Here is a 20,307-nt window from a genome sequence, read left to right as displayed (position 1 = left end):
CAGGTGCTTCACAGAAGTTTATAACATTGAGCCATAAAAATACAATTTTCATATTTTTCCCATAAAAATGTTTTTCGGCCCCAAATTTTGCATTTTCATAAGGGTGACAGGAGGAATTGCACCAAAATTTGTTGCGTAATTTCTCCTGAGTAAACTGATACCCCATATGTGGGGGGAAAACCACTGTTTGGGCGCACGGCAGGGCTCGGAAGGGAAGGAGCGCCATCTGACTTTTTGAATGTAAAATTTGCTTGAATAATTTGGGGACGCCATGTTGCGTTTCGGGAGCGCCTCATGTGTCTAAACAGTGGAAACACACAACAAGTGACCCTATTTTGGAAACTAGACCCCATAAGGAAACTTATCTAGATGCATTTCGGGGGTTAATGTGCCAGGAGCAGTGTGGGACCGCTCCTGGCACCGAGTGCTGGGTGTGAGCTTTCAGAATCAGCTGACACCCGGCGGCGATCGCTGAGCGGTGTAATAATATGTACATGGTCATTAAGGCCCAGGGGACAGAGACATATTATTATGCCTCATGTCAGAAAGGGTTAGAGAAAAGTGCTGCTACTGGGAGAAAATGAACTTATTACCTCATGGGTGTCATCGTCTTTCAGTCGTAGGGGGTGCATGGAGCGACTACAGTCACCACTCACAGCATAGCTCACTATACTATGATGTGGTAGCTGTAAGCAGGCCTCGATATTTTGATTGGCAGCTTGTTCTGCAGCACATCGGTGCTGAGAGAGCTGTCAATAAAAGTACCAGGGTGTGATTACATTTGGCATTCACAGTGCTATGAGTGGTGACTAAAACAGCTCCATGTTCCCCCACATGACTGTGGGGGTGCTGGCAACTCCTGGAAGTGAGTTAATTTTCCCCTGATAGCCACACTATCTGTAAGGTGACCAGGCAGCATTCTAACGCTATTAACCTGCAGATTAACCTTATATCTGCAGGTAAATAATGTTTTTTGAGATGACAGTTTCTCCTTAAGGGAGTAGTGCAATATGGGGGCAAGGCAGCACTAAGGTATATGTGCTGGTGCGGTTTGTGTGCCAGGACTGTATTTTGGCCCTCATCTGTCCCTAGTCTGTTTCAATTAGTGCAGAACAGGACCAAAGATACTAGTCAAGCTGCCAAATTAGCCTAGCTACACCTCTAGGCCAGGAAAACCACCAGTGAAAAAAACATGAAATTTAAAGGTCTTTCAGTAGATTTTGACAGTTCTGTTGTCCATGTCTTAACCAAGTTCCTCTCAATATCTAATGTCAAGATTAATATTATCATCGCTTATATGAGTGCATTTTGTGGTAGTATATGACTTATCTAGGGTTGTCTAATATTTCATTAAGTATATTGAAATTATTTTCTATGGGGAACTCATGTATGGAGTGGTTACAGTCACAGTCATATACAGTGAGCGTGCTGTAATCACTCCCCAGCACTTTGATTGACAGCATGCGTTGTGTGTGCAGCGTGTGTGTGCAGAACAGGTTGTCAATCAATTTGTCGGGGAGTGATTACAGCGCACTTACTGTGTATTAATTGATGACTGTAACCGCTCCCTGCACCTCCCCAATAACTGGAAGTGAGCAGCTACAGGGTAGATATAAGCTTATTTTCTCCCTGTAGCTGCAGCTCCAAAAAAGCAGCACAGGATTTTAATGCTTTTTACCTAGAGTGAGACCCTATATCTGCAGATAAATAGTGTTTTGGGACATGACAGGTTCCGTTTAACATAAAACAGAAGTACCAGACAACCCCTTTGCAGATACAGACAATATATGTGATGTAGATTTTTCTTCCTCTCATTTTATTATATAGTTTCAGAATTAGAATTTTGCTATATAAATTTCAATGGCGTTGTTCTGAATGCTTTCATTTGTAGTGCTAGGGAACATAAGGCTCTGTTTACACTTATCCATTTGTGACATGCAGAAGTAGTGCTGTTGCAGAGTGTGACATGATGAAATAAAACAAGCACATTAGACAGGAATTATTGTGAAAGTTGTTTACAGTATGGCTGGAGCCGAAGAGAAAGGTGGTGTGTGTGTCCTGTATCTCACAGAAGCGCCCCTGCAAGTGAAAAGGATTCAAGTCAGGAGTGAAGCTAAGCACAGGTCAGGTAGAGTTCCTGAACTAGCAGTGCAGAGTATTGTCAGGCAGAAAGATATGGACTGGAAGAAATGATGTCTCAGGGATCATCTCCCTTAGCAAACCCTCCCCCTTCCTCAATCTCACTGTGCTGTAAAGAATGCTGTGTTCATTAATGTGCCTTTGCATTAGAACTGTGCTGTCCTGTGCTAGTGGGAAGACTGTGAACTGCTGTGCTGCTAAGGAAACTGTACTGTTTGTCACTGGAGCCTGTTGCTCTTAAGACTTAACTTGCACTGGCTGTGCGGCTTCTTATTAAATGCTACTGTTCTACCGTTTATGAGGACTCTTGTCAAGTGTGTCTGGTCAGCAAGTGAAACAACCTACGTGCCTGTGCCTGAGGGTCAATACCCCTGTATGCCTGAGAGAAGCTGCAGCACATGGTCTATGGTTGCCCTGAGTAACGGTTCCCCCAGGATTCCAAAGAACTCATGTAACCTGTCTCACACCTATTTCAAACTAGTGGCATGCGTGTAACACTTTCAAAGCATCCTGCAGCTGTTACAAATAACAAAAGCACAGGAGACAGGAAGTGTTGTGCTTTAGAAGCATCCAGCAGCTAGAGGGGTTAAAACAGTCACAGGAGACAGGAAGTGTTTTAGCAGAACCCGAAGGGGATTGTGGGGAACTTGTTATTGTAATCTGGCTGAAGCTGAAGAGAAAGGTGGTGTGTTATCTGGATCTGACAGAAGGCAACTGAACAGGATTCAGATCAGGAGAGAAACTAAACACAGGTCAGATAAACTCCCTGAACTTACAGTGCAAAGTATTATCAGGCAGGAAGATAAGGACCGGAAGGAATTATGTCACAGGGATCATCTCCCTCATCAAACCCTCCTCCCCTCCATCTCCATGCCGGATAAAGAATGCTGTGTACTATTGTGTCCTTGTGAAAGAAAAGCCTGTGGTTGTGTATGCATAAAAGTGTGCTGCTAAGAGAACTAATCTATGCTAAATTATGCTACTGAAGAGACTGTAATACTGTGTCTTGTGAAGAAACTAATGTATTGTTACTGCAGCCGGTTGCTCAAGAAACTCAGACTGTATTGTAATGAAGATTGTTGCTGTAATATCCCTGAATTGCATTGGCCATGGTTCAGATTAAATTCCACTGTTAAACTGTTGAAGAAGACTCTTGTCAGATGTATCTGGTCAGCAATTGGTCATCCTGAGTAACGGTTTCCCCAGGATTCCATAGAATTCATGAAACCCATCTCTCCCTATCTGAACCTAGCGGCGTGCGTGTAACATATTGCTTTAGGATACACACAGACATCCGTGTGACATGTCTTCATGCTGTCTGTTTTTTTCTCAAGCAGCACACTGTCTCATAGAGTTTCATTGAACCATACACATATTACTTTTAAAAACGAATCCGTGTCTCCAGTCCATAAGACTCAGGCACTAATCTCATCCTTTTTTTGCGGATCAGATTCAACCATTAAAGTGTATGGAGATCTTTGTATAATGGATTAACCAAGATAGTCATACTTTGCGCTTCACAGGTCCATCCACATTTTATCTCTTTTTTTTTGCCAGGCTCAGTCAGAGATTCATCCAAAAAACTCTGACAGTTTTCACTCATATTGTCATTCGTGTGCTATCCGTGTGTCCATTTTTTACATCTGTGTAACATTTCTGTGACATCCATATTTATAAATTAACATTTTAAAATGTATAAGATCAAATACAGTGTCCTATGTTAATATTGCCAATGCATACATAGTTTCGGATCTGATTTTTTTGTGCATTCATAGACTTGATTTGACAGTCTTATCTGATATAAAGAAGAAAATAGTGCATGCCACAAAATTTTTCAAATGGCCAATCAATCAGTGTGAAAAATTGTCATCTCACCAGACCTTTTTATTTATTTACTTTTTAATTTATATTGCTTGCTGTGTCCCCAAAAATGTCTTAAAAGTCCTCTGGGGCATTTTAACATATCAATACATTCTTTTTATTTCTGATTTCTCCTATAACTAAGACTGATATATTAGCCCCAGTTACAAGAGAAATTCAGCCTCCTGTCTTCATAGCAGAGCTGACTGGGTCTCCTAGGATGCAGCAGCTCCTGTTTCTTTCCTACACCCAGTGATCACATGATCCCTGGGTCTGGAGGAGGAAGCACTGTCAATGCTCACTGATTTGTATACACAAGTACTGTTTCACAACTGTATATATGGTAAACATTGTGGTAAACTATGTTTATCTTCTTTGTGGGGAGTCTGGATGTGTCAGACAGCCGATTGGCCACCCAAACAGCTGCACATTTTAGAACATCAGTGCAGGGTAAAGTATGACCCACCTGGATGTTTATAGTCTATGGATGGTCCAGAAGTACTTAAACTACAAAAATGTAGAGGGGAACTTTCATAAATATGCATTACATTCAGAAACTATTTGTTCAAGTCTTTAATTTACAACATATTCTCATAAACTACCGATCAAGTTGTAGAGTTATCCTGCCTTACATGGTACAAAATGAAATACTAAAGACAATATGAAATATTTTTATTCGCAAATGAATAACAATGCATAATTGAGTCCATTGGTAATAGCCATGAAATAGTTCAATTATATACAGAAATTGCATAAATCTTGTTTGGCTGAGGAACCTTGTTAATATTCAGTAGTAAATGTATTAAAGGGGTTGTCCTGTTTTTACTTGTATTACTACATAGGCTAGAAAGACAGATGAAATAACAAACTCAGCTTCTACTCACCCTCCTGGAGTCCAGTGCTGCCTCTTCATCACTGCTGCTGTCTTTTTTGATTGGATGCAGGAGGACCAGTGAAGAGGCAGTGTGGACCTGGGGAGAGTGACAAAAAGCTCAGATTGTTCATTTATCAGTCTCTGAGCCTATGGAGTAATAGAAATTAAAGCAGGGCATTGCCTTTAAGTACAGCTAGTTAGAATACTTTGTGATAACCATGACCAAAGCCTAATGGATTTGTATGAACCTTGCTATTTATGAACCTTATTATTTATTTTTCTCCTTGCATTCAATTTTGTAGGCTGGGAAGATAATTCTTATTTACCGTAAGTCCCCGAACAAAATATTATGCAGATTTCTGATCTGGAGCATCTTGATGGTAAGTCTCCACAACAAAATTAAGTTTAAATTCTATTTAAACATGCTAAAAAGCCTTAAATGAAATCAGTTTTATATACAATCTATATCTGAAGGTGTGTCCATACATGGGACAGTAACTGCTAATTATGACAAGAGAACTGTTATCATTATACCAGTTTTAAGCAATACAATTATATTCTAGATTTTTCTTTCAAAACGTCTCCTCACCACCAGACTACCTGATGAGGTTGCGGATGGTCTCCTGTGGGATCTCCTCCCAGACCTGGACTAAAGCATCTGCCAACTCCTGGACAGTCTGTGGTGCAACGTGACGTTGGTGGATGGAGCGAGACATGATGTCCCAGATGTGCTCAATCGGATTCAGGTCTGGGGAACGGGCGGGCCAGTCCATAGCTTCAATGCCTTCATCTTGCAGGAACTGCTGACACACTCCAGCCACAAGAGGTCTGGCATTGTCCTGCATTAGGAGGAACCCAGGGCCAACCACACCAGCATATGGTCTCAGGAGGGGTCTGAGGATCTCATCTCGGTACCTAATGGCAGTCAGGCTACCTCTGGCGAGCACATGGAGGGCTGTGCGGCCCTCCAAAGAAATGCCACCCCACACCATTACTAACCCACGGCCAAACCGATCATGCTGAAGGATGTTGCAAGCAGCAGATCACTCTCCACGGCGTCTCCAGACTCTGTCATGTCTGTCACATGCTCAGTGTGAACCGGATTTAATCTGTGAAGAGCACAGGGAGCCAGTGGCAACTTTGCCAATCCTTGTTTTTTGTGGCAAATGCCAAGCATCCTGCACGGTGTTGGGCTGTGAGCACAACGCCCATCTGTGGACGTCGGGCCCTCATACCACCCTCATGGAGTTGGTTTCTAACCGTTTGTGCAGACACATGCACATTTGTGGCCTGCTGGAGGTAATTTTGCAGGGCTCTGGCAGTACTCCTCCTGTTCCTCCTTGCACAAAGGCGGAGGTAGCACTCCTGCTGCTAGGTTGTTGCCTCCTACGGCCCCCTCCACGTCTCCTGGTGTACTGGCCTGTCTCCTGGTAACGCCTCCAGCCTCTGGACACTACGCTGACAAACACAGCAAACCTTCTTGCCACAGCTCGCATTGATGTGCCATTCTGGATGAGTTGCACTACCTGAGCAACTTCTGTGGGTTGTAGAATCCGTCTCATGCTACCACGAGTGTGAAAGCGCAACCAACATTCAAAAGTGACCAAAACATAAGCCAGAAAGCTTTGGTACTGAGATGTAGTCTGTGGTCCCCAACTGCAGAACCACTCCTTTATTGAAGGTGTCTTGATAATTGCTAATAATTTCCATCTATTGTCTATTCCATTTGCACAACAGCATGTGAAATTGATTGTCAGTCAGTGTTGCTTCCCAAGTGGACAGTTTGATTTCACAGAAGTTTGATTTACTTGGAGTTATATTCTGTTGTTTAAGTGTTCCCTTTATTTTTTGAGCAGTGTATATATATATATTTTTTTTTCCCTATTTAGTCTCATTATTAAGTAGAATGTGGAGAAGGTAACATGAGAAGGGTGCTATGTTGCATACATGGTTTAAGCTCTGCATTTGAGGCATGAATTACATTTATTGCGATACTTATAAGAAAACACAGGTGATGGAGAGTAACCATAGTAATATATGTATTTATCACACTTGTCCTTTCTTTTAAAACAAATGCCACGGGACTTCAACATTCAAAACTTTCAATTTCCTGTTTAAATACCTTTTCTGCACTACTCACTACATGATTTCAATTCTATAGTGTGTTTTCTTTTTAATTATTTCTTACTTAAGTAACCACCACACTGTACACCGTGGAGCACATTCTGAAATAATTGGGGTCATTGGAAGAGCATGTCTCTCCATATGTGTAACAGTCTGTAACTTTGTTACTTTGCTGAATTCATCATGATTTCACATTTCAATTTCAATAGAAAATACTCACGGCACCAGTTTTAGACTAAATAGGTCACTAATAAAATATTGGGAAATTACTAATTTTAGATTAAAGGTTTACTAGTTATGTAACACATTTCAAAATATTTATTCAGACCACATGATCTTCAAAGTGGATTAATTATTATTGTACAACAATGTGTAAGTTGTACCGTTAGTACACCCCAATGAAAATCATCTTAGTAGCAAAGCTAAAGTTAGCTTACAAAATTCTAATTGACAAGAATTCAACCACAGGTAAGTCTAATTACTTATTAATCAGGTGTCCAACAAACAGTTAACTATAAAAGGGCATTACTTAACAAAGAAAACCACTTCGAATTTCATGCTGTCAGCAATTGCCCCTTATGGAAGAGAAATGTCACAAGACCTGAAAAAGAAAATAATTTCTTTACACAAGAAAGATGAAAGCTATATGAAGATCTGCAAAGTTTTACTTATCAGTAGTGTTGAGCATTCCGATACTGTAATATCGGGTATCGGCGGTATAAAGCCGCCAGCTTTTAAACAATCACACAGCCCCATACTGCTTCCCCGCAGCCTCCCACCCCGATCCTCCGCTCCCCTCGCCACCTCCCATCCCGATCGTAAGTTAGGACCGGGCGGGGAGCGCAGCTCCAAGGAGCGGGGAGTGAAGGACCCGGGCGGGGAAGCCGGCAGTGAAAAGACTTCACCGCCGGCCTTCCCGTCTGTGCTGCGCTTTCCCGCCGGTTATTTCAAATGAACAGCTGAGGTATCAGGTGATGCCGATCAGCTGTTCATTTGAAGTCGCCGCGTTGCCCTCAGAGGGTTCATGTGAGTTCATGCTTGACTGCATGAACTCACATGAACTTTCACACGGCCGCACAGGTCAGCCTCACCTCCCAGACCCGTCATGATTAGTGTGTGTGCGGGGTGTGTGTGCGGGGTGTGTGCGCGATGTTTGTGCGGGTGTGCGCGGTGTCTGTGCGATGTGTGCGGGGTGTGTGTGCGGGGTGTGTGTGCGGGGTGTGTGTGCGGGGTGTGTGTGCGGGGTGTCTGTGCGATGTGTGCGGGGTGTGTGTGCGGGGTGTGTGTGCGGGGTGTGTGTGCGGGGTGTGTGCGCGATGTTTGTGCGGTGTCTGTGCGATGTGTGCGGGGTGTGTGTGCGGGGTGTCTGTGCGATGTGTGCGGGTGTGTGCGGTGTGTGTGCGTGCAGGCAGACATAGGCTGATGTGACACTACTACTCCCATCGGCCTATGTCTGTCCCCCGTCCACTCCTGCCAGCAGGATCAGCTCGATGGGAGCAGTAGTTCCCATCAGACTGATCCTGCTATTTAAATTGCCCTACTGTGTCCCCAATAAATGTTAAATACATGTCATTGGTGGCCAGTGGTTACCTAAAAGAAATTAGCTCATACATTACCTGTCCCTGCCGATCGCCACCTAAAATAAAGTAAAAAATAAAAAACTACACCTATACTCACCAAGACACCTAATTCCCCGAAGCCATCGATCTCCTGTAATAAAATATAAAATAATAAACCACAACCTTATCCTTACCCCTCCGTAGTAGTCCACGAGTGTCCCACGAAGATCTCCAGTTCAGAGCAGCCACATAGAATGTGACCGCTCTGAACCGCTGCCGCCGCTAGAATGACAGCATAAGCGGGTTCACCGGAGTTCAGGCAGCGCTGCTCCGGTTAGCTGCTTTACGGCCCTGCTGTATAGTGAGAAATTCCCACGGTACAGCAGTGCCGTAAAGGAGGTCTCCGGAGCTGCGCTGACTGAATGCACTCCGGTGACCTCAGTCAGTGGCTCCCGCTGCAGGGAGCGGACGTGTTCCCGGCAGCGTGAGCTTACAGCAGCCATGCACAGCTGTCACCATCTCCAGATGTGACAGCTGTGCATGGGAGATCAGCGCAGGAACGTGGACAGGTAACTATTATTTTTAGTAAACTAAGAATTAAATAAAATTGTGTGTTTTATTTCAAATAAATTATTTTTTTCTGGGTGTAGTGTGTGTTTTTTCTTTTTAACACTTTGTAGGTTAGTAATGGGGGTGTCTTATAGACGCCCATCATTACTAACCTGGGCTTCATGGCAGCTGGCGCTGACATGAACCCCACCACTATTACCCCCTGCCACCGCACCAGGGCAGCGTGGAAGAGCGAGGCTAAGTGCCAGAGTTGGCGCATCCTATGGATGCGCCATTTCTGGGGCGGCTGACGACTGGTGTTTCTACCCTGGGAGGGGGCCAATATTCATGGCACCCTTCCTGGGCTATTAATATCAGCCCCCAGCTGTCTGCCTAGCCTTTGCTAGCTATTAAAATAGGGGGGACCCCACGTCATTTTTTTTTGGGGGGTCCCCCATTTTAATAGCTAGTAAAGGCTAGGTATTCAGCTGGGGGCTGATATTAGTAGCCTGGGAAGCTCCGTGGGTTTTACCCCCTTCCCAGGCTTCAAACATCTGCCCCAGCCGTCTGCTTAACCTCCGCTAGAGACTAAAATTATGGGGGATCCCACGCCAATTTTTTTTTAAATAAATCCATTATTTTAACACTAAATGACATTTGAGGAGTTAATAAAGATGCAGTCCCTAAATTATTATTTATTTTTTAATTAATTTTTCCCAAAACTTTTGACGTGGGCTTCGCCATATTTTTGTATGCCAGCCAGGTACAGCATCCAGCTTCTATGAACGCGCCATTTTCCGGGGCGGCTGCGGACTGCAATTTTCAGCGGGGGGCAGAAAGCTTGGGCCTCCCTGCGCTGCAGATTCCATCCCCCAGCTGCCTAGTTGTACCTGGCTGGACACAAAAATAGGGAGAAGCTCCACGTTTTTTTTTTTTTAATTATTTCATGAAATTCATGGAATAATTAAGAAAAAAAGGGCTTCCCTATTTTGTTGTGTCCAACCAGGTACAAATAGGCAGCTGGTGGTTGGGGGCAGCCCGTTCCTGCCTGCTGTACCTGGCTGGACCCAAATATAGTGCAAAGCCCCACGTCAATTTTTTTTTAATTATTTCAGGAAATTCATGAAATAATTAAAAAAAAATTATGTGGGGCTTCGCCCTATATTTGTGTCCAGTCAGGTACAGCAGGCAGGAACGGGCTGCCCCCAACCACCAGCTGCCTATTTGTACCTAGCCGGACACAACAATATAGGGAAGCCCTTTTTTTCTTAATTATTCCATGAATTTCATGAAATAATTAAAAAAAAAAATACGTGGGGCTTCGCCCTATTTTTGTGTCCAGCCAGGTACAACAAGGCAGCTGGGGGCTGGAATCCGCAGCGCAGGGAGGCCCAAGCTTTCTGGGCCCCACCCGCTGCAAATTGCAGTCCGCAGCCGCCCCGGAAAATGGCGCGTTCATAGAAGCGCCATCTTCTGGCGCTGTACCCAACTCATCCAGGGCCCTGGTGCGGTGGCTCACTGGGTAATAAAGGGGTTAAGGCCAGCTTGGCATTATCAGCTGGCCCTAAGCCCGAAATTCATGGGGTCACGCCAATATTAGACATGACCACCATGAATTTCTAGTAAAGTGTTTAAAAAAAACACAAACACCCAGAAAAAAGTCCTTTAATTGAAATAAAGACACAATTCTTTATTGTTCTAAATTAAACCAGACTTACAGTCACGCCCATTCCAGCTGAAGCCAACGATCTCCTGCAATAAAAGTAAAATAATAAAGCAACCTCATCCTTACCTTTCCATGGTTCCCAGGACAGCTTCAGCTCTGCTACATCGAGATGACAGGCTGGACCGCAGCAGAACGCTGCCATCCAGCCTGTCATCCCGCAGACACTGAGAAGCGCAGGCATGCTTGCGCTCCTCAGTGTCTCGCTGTGACGGCATCCAGATGAGCGGAGGTCATGTCCAATGAACTCAGCTCACCTCATGCACGTCACTGACAGCGTGGGAAAATTCTCCTGCACTCAGCGCTTCAGCGTGAGAATTTTCCCACGCTGTCAGTGACGTGCATGAGGTGCGCCGAGTTCATTGGACATGACCTCACCTCATGCACGTCACTGACAGCGTGGGAAAATTCTCACGCTGAAGCGCTGAGTGCAGGAGAATTCTCCCACGCTGTCAGTGACGTACATGAGGTGAGTCGAGTTCATTGTCGGCTCATCTGGATGCCGTCACAGCCAGACACTGAGGAGTGGAAGTATGCCTGGGCTTCTCAGTGTCTGCGGGATGACAGGCTGGATGGCAGCGTTCTGCTGCGGTCCAGCCTGTCATCTCGATGTAGCAGAGCTGGAGCCGTCGTGGGAGCCATGGAAAGGTAAGGATGAGGTTGGTTTATTATATTTCTTTTATTGCAGGAGATCGTTGGCTTCAGCTGGAATGGGCGTGATGGTAAGTATGGTTTAATTTAGAACAATAAAGAATTGTGTGTTTATTTCAATTAAAGGACTTTTTTCTGGGTGTTTGTGTTTTTTTTAAATACTTTACTAGAAATTCATGGTGGTCATGTCTAATATTGGCGTGACCCCATGAATTTCGGGCTTAGGGCCAGCTGATAATGCCAAGCTGGCCTTAACCCCTTTATTACCCAGTGAGCCACCGCACCAGGGCCCTGGATGAGTTGGGTACAGCGCCAGAAGATGGCGCTTCTATGAACGCGCCATTTTCCGGGGCGGCTGCGGACTGCAATTTGCAGCGGGTGGGGCCCAGAAAGCTTGGGCCTCCCTGCGCTGCAGATTCCAGCCCCCAGCTGCCTAGTTGTACCTGGCTGGACACAAAAATAGGGCGAAGCTCCACGTTTTTTTTTTTAAATTCATGAAATTCATGGAATAATTAAGAGAAAAAGGGCTTCCCTATATTGTTGTGTCCGGCTAGGTACAAATAGGCAGCTGGTGGTTGGGGGCAGCCCGTTCCTGCCTGCTGTACCTGACTGGACACAAATATAGGGCGAAGCCCCACATCAATTTTTTTTAATTATTTCATGAATTTCCTGAAATGATTTTAAAAAAATTGACGTGGGGCTTCGCACTATATTTGTGTCCAGCCAGGTACAGCAGGCAGGAACGGGCTGCCCCCAACCACCAGCTGCCTATTTGTACCTGGTTGGACACAACAATATAGGGAAGCCCTTTTTTTCTTAATTATTTCATGAATTTCATGAAATAATTAAAAAAAAAAAATACTTGAAGCTTCTCCCTATTTTTGTGTCCAGCCAGGTACAACTAGGCAGCTGGGGGATGGAATCTGCAGCGCAGGGAGGCCCAAGCTTTCTGCCCCCCCCCCCCCCCGCTGAAAATTGCAGTCCGCAGCCACCCCGGAAAATGGCGCGTTCATAGAAGCTGGATGCTGTACCTGGCTGGCATACAAAAATATGGCGAAGCCCACGTCAAAAGTTTTGGGAAAAATTAATTAAAAAATAAATAATAATTTAGGGACTGCATCTTTATTAACTCCTCAAATGTCATTTAGTGTTAAAATAAAGGATTTATTTTAAAAAAAATTGACGTGGGGCTTCGCCCTATATTTGTGTCCAGCCAGGTACAGCAGGCAGGAACAGGCTGCCCCCAACCACCAGCTGCCTATTTGTACCTGGCCGGACACAACAATATAGGGAAGCCCTTTTTTAAAAAAATTATTTCATGAAATAATTAAAAAAAAATTGACGTGGGGCTTCGCACTACATTTGTGTCCAGCCAGGTACAGCAGGCAGGAATGGGCTGCCCCCAACCACCAGCTGCCTATTTGTACCTGGTTGGACACAACAATATAGGGAAGCCCTTTTTTTCTTAATTATTCCATGAATTTCATGAAATAATTTAAAAAAAAAATGCGTGGGGCTTCGCCCTATTTTTGTGCCCAGCCAGATACAACTAGGCAGCTGGGGGCTGGAATCCACAGCGCAGGGAGGCCCAAGCTTTCTGGGCCACCCCCGCTGCAAATTGCAGTCCGCAGCCGCCCCAGAAAATAGCGCGTTCATAGAAGCGCCATCTTCTGGCGCTGTACCCAACTCATCCAGGGCCCTGGTGCGGTGGCTCACTGGGTAATAAAGGGGTTAAGGCCAGCTTGGCATTATCAGCTGGCCCTAAGCCCGAAATTCATGGGGTCACGCCAATATTAGACATGACCACCATGAATTTCTAGTAAAGTATTTAAAAAAACACAACACCCAGAAAAAAGTCCTTTAATTGAAATAAACGCACAATTCTTTATTGTTCTAAATTAAACCATACTTACCATCACGCCCATTCCAGCTGAAGCCAACGATCTCCTGCAATAAAAGTAAAATAATAAAGCAACATCATCCTTACCTTTCCATGGCTCCCACGACAGCTTCAGCTCTGCTACATCGAGATGACAGGCTGGACCGCAGCAGAACGCTGCCATCCATCCTGTCATCCCGCAGACACTGAGAAGCGCAGGCATACTTCCACTCCTCAGTGTCTGGCTGTGACGGCATCCAGATGAGCCGAGGTCATGTCCAATGAACTCAGCTCACCTCATGTACGTCACTGACAGCGTGGGAAAATTCTCCTGCACTCAGCACTTCAGCGTGAGAATTTTCCCACGCTGTCAGTGACGTGCATGAGGTGAGCTGAGTTCATTGGACATGAACTCGGCTCATCTGGATGACGTCACAGAGAGACACTGAGGAGCGCAAGCATGCCTGCGCTTCTCAGTGTCTGCGGGATGACAGGCTGGATGGCAGCGTTCTGCTGCGGTCCAGCCTGTCCTCTCGATGTAGCAGAGCTGAAGCTGTCGTGGGAACCATGGAAAGGTAAGGATGAGGTTGCTTTATTATTTTACTTTTATTGCAGCAGATCGTTGGCTTCAGCTGGAATGGGCGTGATGGTAAGTATGGTTTAATTTAGAACAATAAAGGATTGTGTCTTTATTTCAATTAAAGGACTTTATTCTGGGTGTTTGTGTTTTTCTTTAACTTTGACTATGGGGTTAGTAATGGGGGTGTCTTATAGACGCCTCTCCATTACTAACCTGGGCTTGATGTCAGCTGGCATTATAAGCTGACATCAACCCCAACCCTATTACCCCCTGCCACCGCACCAGGGCAGCGTGGAAGAGCGAGGCTAAGTGCCAGAATTGGCGCATCCTATGGATGCGCCATTTCTGGGGCGGCTGACGGCTGGTGTTTCTAGCCTGGGAGGGGGCCAATATTCATGGCACCCTTCCTGGGCTATTAATATCAGCCCCCAGCTGTCTGCCTAGCCTGTGCTAGCTATTAAATTAGGGGGGACCCCACGTTATTTTTTTTGGGGGGTTCCCCCATTTTAATAGCTAGTAAAGGCTAGGTATTCAGCTGGGGGCTGATATTAGTAGCCTGGGAAGCTCCGTGGGTATTACCCCCTTCCCAGGCTTCAAACATTTGCCCCAGCTGTCTGCTTAACCTCCGCTAGAGCCTAAAATTAAGGGGAACCCCACGCCAATTTTTTTTTAAATAAATCCTTTATTTTAACACTAAATGACAAGTACAGTAATCAACACTATCACTGTACTTCATATATATGTGACTGACATGTTTCTATCTATCTAATCTATGTGTGATTCTCTATTCTTTCTATTCTAAATTATCGGGTACAGATGCTGAATTGCCGGCCGGCTTTCTTAAAGAGACGGTGCATGAAAACACTATTATTTTTTTAAATAAATCCTTTACACTAAATGACAAGTACAGTAAGCAACACTGTCACTGTACTTCTTATATATGTGGCTGACATGTTTCTATCTATCTAATCTATGTGTGAAGCTCTATTCTGTCTGTTATAAATTGTCGGGTACCGCTGCTGAATTGCCGGCCGGCTTTTTTAAAGAGACGGTGCACGAAAACACTAATATTTTTTTTAATAAATCCTTTACACTAAATGACAAGTACAGTAAGCAACACTGTCACTGTACTTCATATATATGTGACTGACATGTTTCTATCTATCTAATCTATGTGTGATGCTCTATTCTTTCTGTTGTAAATTGTCGGGTACCGGTGAATGCCGCTGCTGAATTGCCGGCTTTTCATGTCATTCTACATTATTCTTAGTTGTTTTACTTCATGTAGAATTAACCTACAAGGAAAGAAAGGGTTTATTTTCATTCCGATATTTGTGTCCTATTGACTTGCATTGGTTTCCGGTATCGGAATCGGCGATATCCGATACTTTTTGGGTATCGGCCCGATCCAATCCGATACGATATTTCCTGATATCGGAAGGTATCGCTCAACACTACTTATCAGTCAGACTACTGTAGCAAAAGTGATTCAAAAATTTACCAAGGTAGAACTGCAAACATCTCACAGAGACATCCAGGGCAACCACGGAAGTTAACTCCTAAACAGGAGCATCTTCTAATGAGAAGGTTGGAGAAAATTGACATGCAAATTCCCTGCAGTTAGTTTAAGAAGTAAAAAGCTAAGTTTTCCATGACACAAAACGGCATACACTGCAGAAGTATGGCATGAATAGGTGTGACCCATGAAGGAAGCCGCAAGCTACTCCTAAAGCCCTTGCACAAAAAAGCCCGCCTAGAATTTGCCAGGGCCCAGGCTGAAAAATATGAAGGCTACTGGGACTCTATGTACTATATATTCTGGAGTGATGAGACCAAGATAAATGTTTTAGAAGTGATGGTCTAAAAACTGTATGATATTGCTAAGGTAAGGAGTTCAAAGAAAAAGTTATGGTGCCTACAGTGAAACATGGTGGTGGCAGTGTCCTTAATTTGGGCTGCATGAATGTTGCTAGTGTTGAAGCTACATTTCATTGATGGTATCATGAATTCACAGATGTACTGCTCTATGTTGAAAGAGAAGTTGCAACCATTACTCTGTGCCCTTGGTAGGCATGCAATTCTTTACCATGACAATGATCCAAATCACACATGTAAGTCAACTATTACATTTCTGAAGAAGAACAGGGTGAAGTGATTCAGTAGCCAAATATGTCTCCTGATCTGCACCCAACCGAACATCTATGGGCAATTCTGAAAAGAAAATGTGAGCATTACTCTCCATCCAGCATCCAGGCTTTATATACAATTCTATATATTACACTGAAACAATATTATATATTACATTAATGCAATATATAGAATTGCATATTGTGCCAGATGCAGTATTGGAAATTTGCAGGTCCTAGCAAATTTGAATAAATTTACTCACTTCCAATTTACACATTGCAGAAGATTGCATCAGTCACAGAAGGTTGACATGACCTCACGGGCTTCTCTATAATTTCTTCAAGTTATCATATCACATAATATTGTGCAGACAATCATGAGGGACTACTATCACAGTCTGTATAAAATAAAGTTTACATCTGTACTTGCCACATCAATATAGAGCCTGGATGCAGGTGCTGACTTTTTGGACGTGTACCTAACTATATGCATTTTTGGGAAGGGAGTTGAATTTTGTTAAATAAATATAATAAAAAAAGAAAGTAGACTTCTAACTGCAAATTGCCAACCATACAAAAGTGCTGTGGTCTGCGGCCACATTTTGCTTTCTGTACATCTACGTACCTATCTAGAATTTCTTGCTTTGGTTTTTTTTTTTGGAAACAGTTAAATAAATGAGGTTGAAAACATTTTCAAAAGTTAATTATAGTGTTATACAAAATGTATGGTAAAAGAAAAAGGCAGCCTTTACAGAGCAATTTTCCTCCTATTGAAGCCCTAGATTCCCCTTTCATTGCTCCCAAAAAGTACGATGCCAACAAAAGTGCCACCCAAACGCAGCATGATGGACCCCAAACAAACCTCCACTTTGTTTAATTGCCTCCACTAGCCCTCCAAACAGTATAAAAATGTGGTTTGTCCTGAGAAAGAAGTTTGTTAACTTTGAAACGCTGACAACGTTGACAATAAACTGCATTCAAACCTTTCTGGTCTCCTGGTTCCATCCACCAACGATCCCTGGTTTTTATCCACTGGTGTCCTTGGGAGTGCAGAAAACCCTAATCCTCCTCCTTTTACTTCACCCAGTCTTCTGCAGAGAACAGTTTATCTGATCACAAATAGCTAAGAAGGGTAATTTTTAGACCGTTTTTTAATTAAAAAAAACATGAAAAGTCTATTAGTGCACTGTGTTATTAAATAGTCTGTTTGGTATTAACAGGTTACCATGTGTATATATGTTGAGGTCGCTTTGACTCTGTGTGTTGGCGTTAAAGAGCTTGAAAGGGGTTGGATACAGTCCTTGGACACCCCAGAGAATTACATACCGTCATATCACCTCCTGGACCTGCTGCTGTGATGTCTGCTTCTTTATCCAAGCGCCACAGTATTCATTCTGTGGGTGGTGCTAGTGCTAGAGGTGACGTTGAGACCAGAAACTCTGGGTTGAGCAGACTCTGTCCAGCCACTAAGATTAGGGTGGCTGGGACCAGTAGTACCATCCAGTCAGGTAGTATAGGTGTGTGTGCTGTCCAGTGGGAATAATCAGTTCCCTGGTTCAGAAAATAGGAAAGCACAACACCCTATTAGAGCTCCCAGATTGCTGCTGGAAACTACCAGATATAGCCGTGTTCTCCCTCTGGTTCAGTCCTGCGCTTTCAGCTCCTTTCTTGTCTATTGGTTTTCTATTCTGACTTCATACTGTTTACTGACTACTTTTGTGTCTTTCAATTTTGTACCTTTACTGCACTCCTGGTTCTGACCTGGCGCCACCTGACCTCCTGGCAGCCTGTACCAATTTCCAGTAGCCTACCCTTGCACTGGTACTGGGGTTAACGGGTTAATGGCAGGAGAGCCACTGGGATCTGGTAAACAGAGGTTATAGTGAGAAACCTATCCGTGTAGTGGCGGACATACCATTGAAGCAACCTGCACAGCAACACAGGGACCCAAGAAATATTTTCTAGAGCTGTCACATAGCTCCCTGTATACAGTATGAGCCCCTACATATCCTCCTATATACAGTATGAGCCCCCACATAACCCCCTATATATGTAAATATCCCATACACATATGAAATAAAGCACATACTCACCTTGCTCCCGTTCCCCCAGTGCTCTGCTCCAGTCTCCTGTGCACTGACTCTCCGTACTGCACATGCGATGAAGGGACATCATTGCGTCTACTGTCTCAGATAGACACGTTGGTTGGTGGAAGGAGAAGCCAACAGCTCCATCCTCCACCAATGTATTCACCTCTGTCAGAGGGCGGTGGTGGTCAATGTTTCAGCCCTTCGGCTGTCTCTGTCCACGGGCCGGACTGGAACAGCCAGAGGGCCGGACATGGCCCATGGGCCGCAGTTTGACCAGTTCTGCTACGGGATTCAAGCATGAAGGCTAGGACAACCTGTGGGATCTGGTAAATGGAGTGCCTAGTGTTAAGCCTGTTCATGGTAGTCATTTTTAGAGATGCCAGGCGACCACTGAACGACACTCTTTATATTACACATGTTTTTTAAGGGTAATTAAAAGCTTTATAGTATTGTAATTCACAGCTAATCACTTTGCTGTAAATTGAGAGTTTTAGAAAAAATTGTGGAACCTGGCCAATTTGAATTTCAAAAGATTCAATTATCTCTAGTACATATCAAGAATGGATGTGGCTATAGTTGATGCAAAGGAAGCAGTCACAGGTTTTTGTGTAATCATTATTTTGTGTTTTGTAGTATAAAATCTACTACACTACTACTATCTAAAATCTAGGGTTTGAAAAGTTCACTGTGTCATAGATTTGATAACCTCCGCAGAGTTGACCAATATGAATAGATATCCAGAAATGTACCACTAAACCTACTTCTAAACAGTAGGGATTATTGCTAAGTGGTTAAGACAACTTCTCTTGTTTTTTTTCTTAGTTTTTGGTATCCTGTTTCTGCAGCAAGCTTTGACTGGCTAGGAACAGAAAAGATATGTCCACGTAATAAGGGGTTAATACAGGGGAAGCATAAATAAAGCATTCAAACCCCATTTGCAAATACAGATGGATATCACTGATCTCCACTTACATGTCTTTCTGTAAATGCTTTTAAGTAAAGTGTCTTTTACTACATTTCACTCACTTTCTAATTGGCTAAGCGAACCAATATTTCTTGCATGTTTATTTGTATTCCTGTCATTTGAGTATGTTTGTTTGGCCTATGTGCTCTATTGTCAGATACCTACAGTAGTTAAAGGTGCAGGAGTCAGTAGTGGTCCATACTTCCTCTGGAGAGCCTCACAAATGAATGTCCATTTGTAAAGATGTCAATTTCTTGTATAAAGTATGTTCACTTCTGTACCAATATTCTTATTTATTTTAGTCAATTCCAATTTATTTAGAGTTACTGTCTTCAGGTGTGATTTCAATGAAAATTATTAAGACACAGTCTCTAGAGGGCAAGGTGGGGATAAATATGCTAAGCTGGAGAAAGGATAATGCCTCCAGTTAAATGGGTGTTAGAAGCTGGATGAAATAGTTGGTGAGTGGCTTGATGCGAGAATACCAATGGAGCAAATTGGGAACCCTTCACCCCCCAATCCTGTTTTCATTTTCCTTACTAGGCCAAATTTTACAATTCTGACCAGTGTCAATTTATGAGGTGATAACTCTGGAACGCTTCAACTGATCGCACTTATTATGAGAGTGTTTTTTCATAACATATTGTACTTCATGATACTGGTAAAATTGGTGTTTATTTGTGAAAAAAAAAAAAATTGGCAGAAATTTAAAAAATGTTGCAATTGTCAAACTGTTAATTTTTATGCCCTTAAATCAGGGAGTTATGTCACACAAAATAGTTAATAAATAAAGTTTCCCACATGTCTACTTTACATCAGCACAATTTTTGAAACATATATTATTATTTGTTAGGAAGTTATAAGGGTTAAAAGTTAACCGTCGATTTCTCATTTTTCCAACAAAATTTACAAAACAGTTTTTTAGGAACCACATCACTTTTGAAGTGTCTTTGGGGGCTTATATGATATAAAAAATACCCAAAATTGACACAATTCTTAAAACTGCACCCCTCAAGGTGCTCAAAACCAGTCAAGAAGTTTATTAACCCTTTAGGTGCTTCAGAGGAATTAAGGGAATGTGGAAGGAAAAAATAAACATTTAACTTTTTTTCACAAAAATATTCCTTTAAGCCCAATTTTTTACTTTCATGAGGGTAATAGGATAAAATTAACCCCAAAATCTGTTGTT

At 43.3% G+C, this 20,307-nt stretch overlaps 1 protein-coding gene across 1 annotated transcript in view; it reads left to right on the top strand.

The window, feature by feature from the left end:
- Positions 1–20,307, top strand: part of LOC141273723 (heparan-alpha-glucosaminide N-acetyltransferase-like) — a 1,179,775-nt gene that overhangs the window by 894,603 nt on the left and 264,865 nt on the right. The window contains exon 15 of the mRNA XM_073686004.1: positions 5,176–5,253. Coding sequence (XP_073542105.1) covers positions 5,176–5,253 — 78 coding nt within the window. The remainder of the gene's footprint in view (positions 1–5,175; positions 5,254–20,307) is intronic.

The sequence above is a fragment of the Phyllobates terribilis genome, unplaced genomic scaffold (assembly GCF_046119375.1).
Source record: "Phyllobates terribilis strain yellow unplaced genomic scaffold, ASM4611937v1 Scaffold_5__5_contigs__length_657084704, whole genome shotgun sequence".
NCBI classification, from domain to species: Eukaryota; Metazoa; Chordata; class Amphibia; order Anura; family Dendrobatidae; genus Phyllobates; species Phyllobates terribilis.
This window is presented reverse-complemented; position numbering and strand designations above follow the sequence as displayed.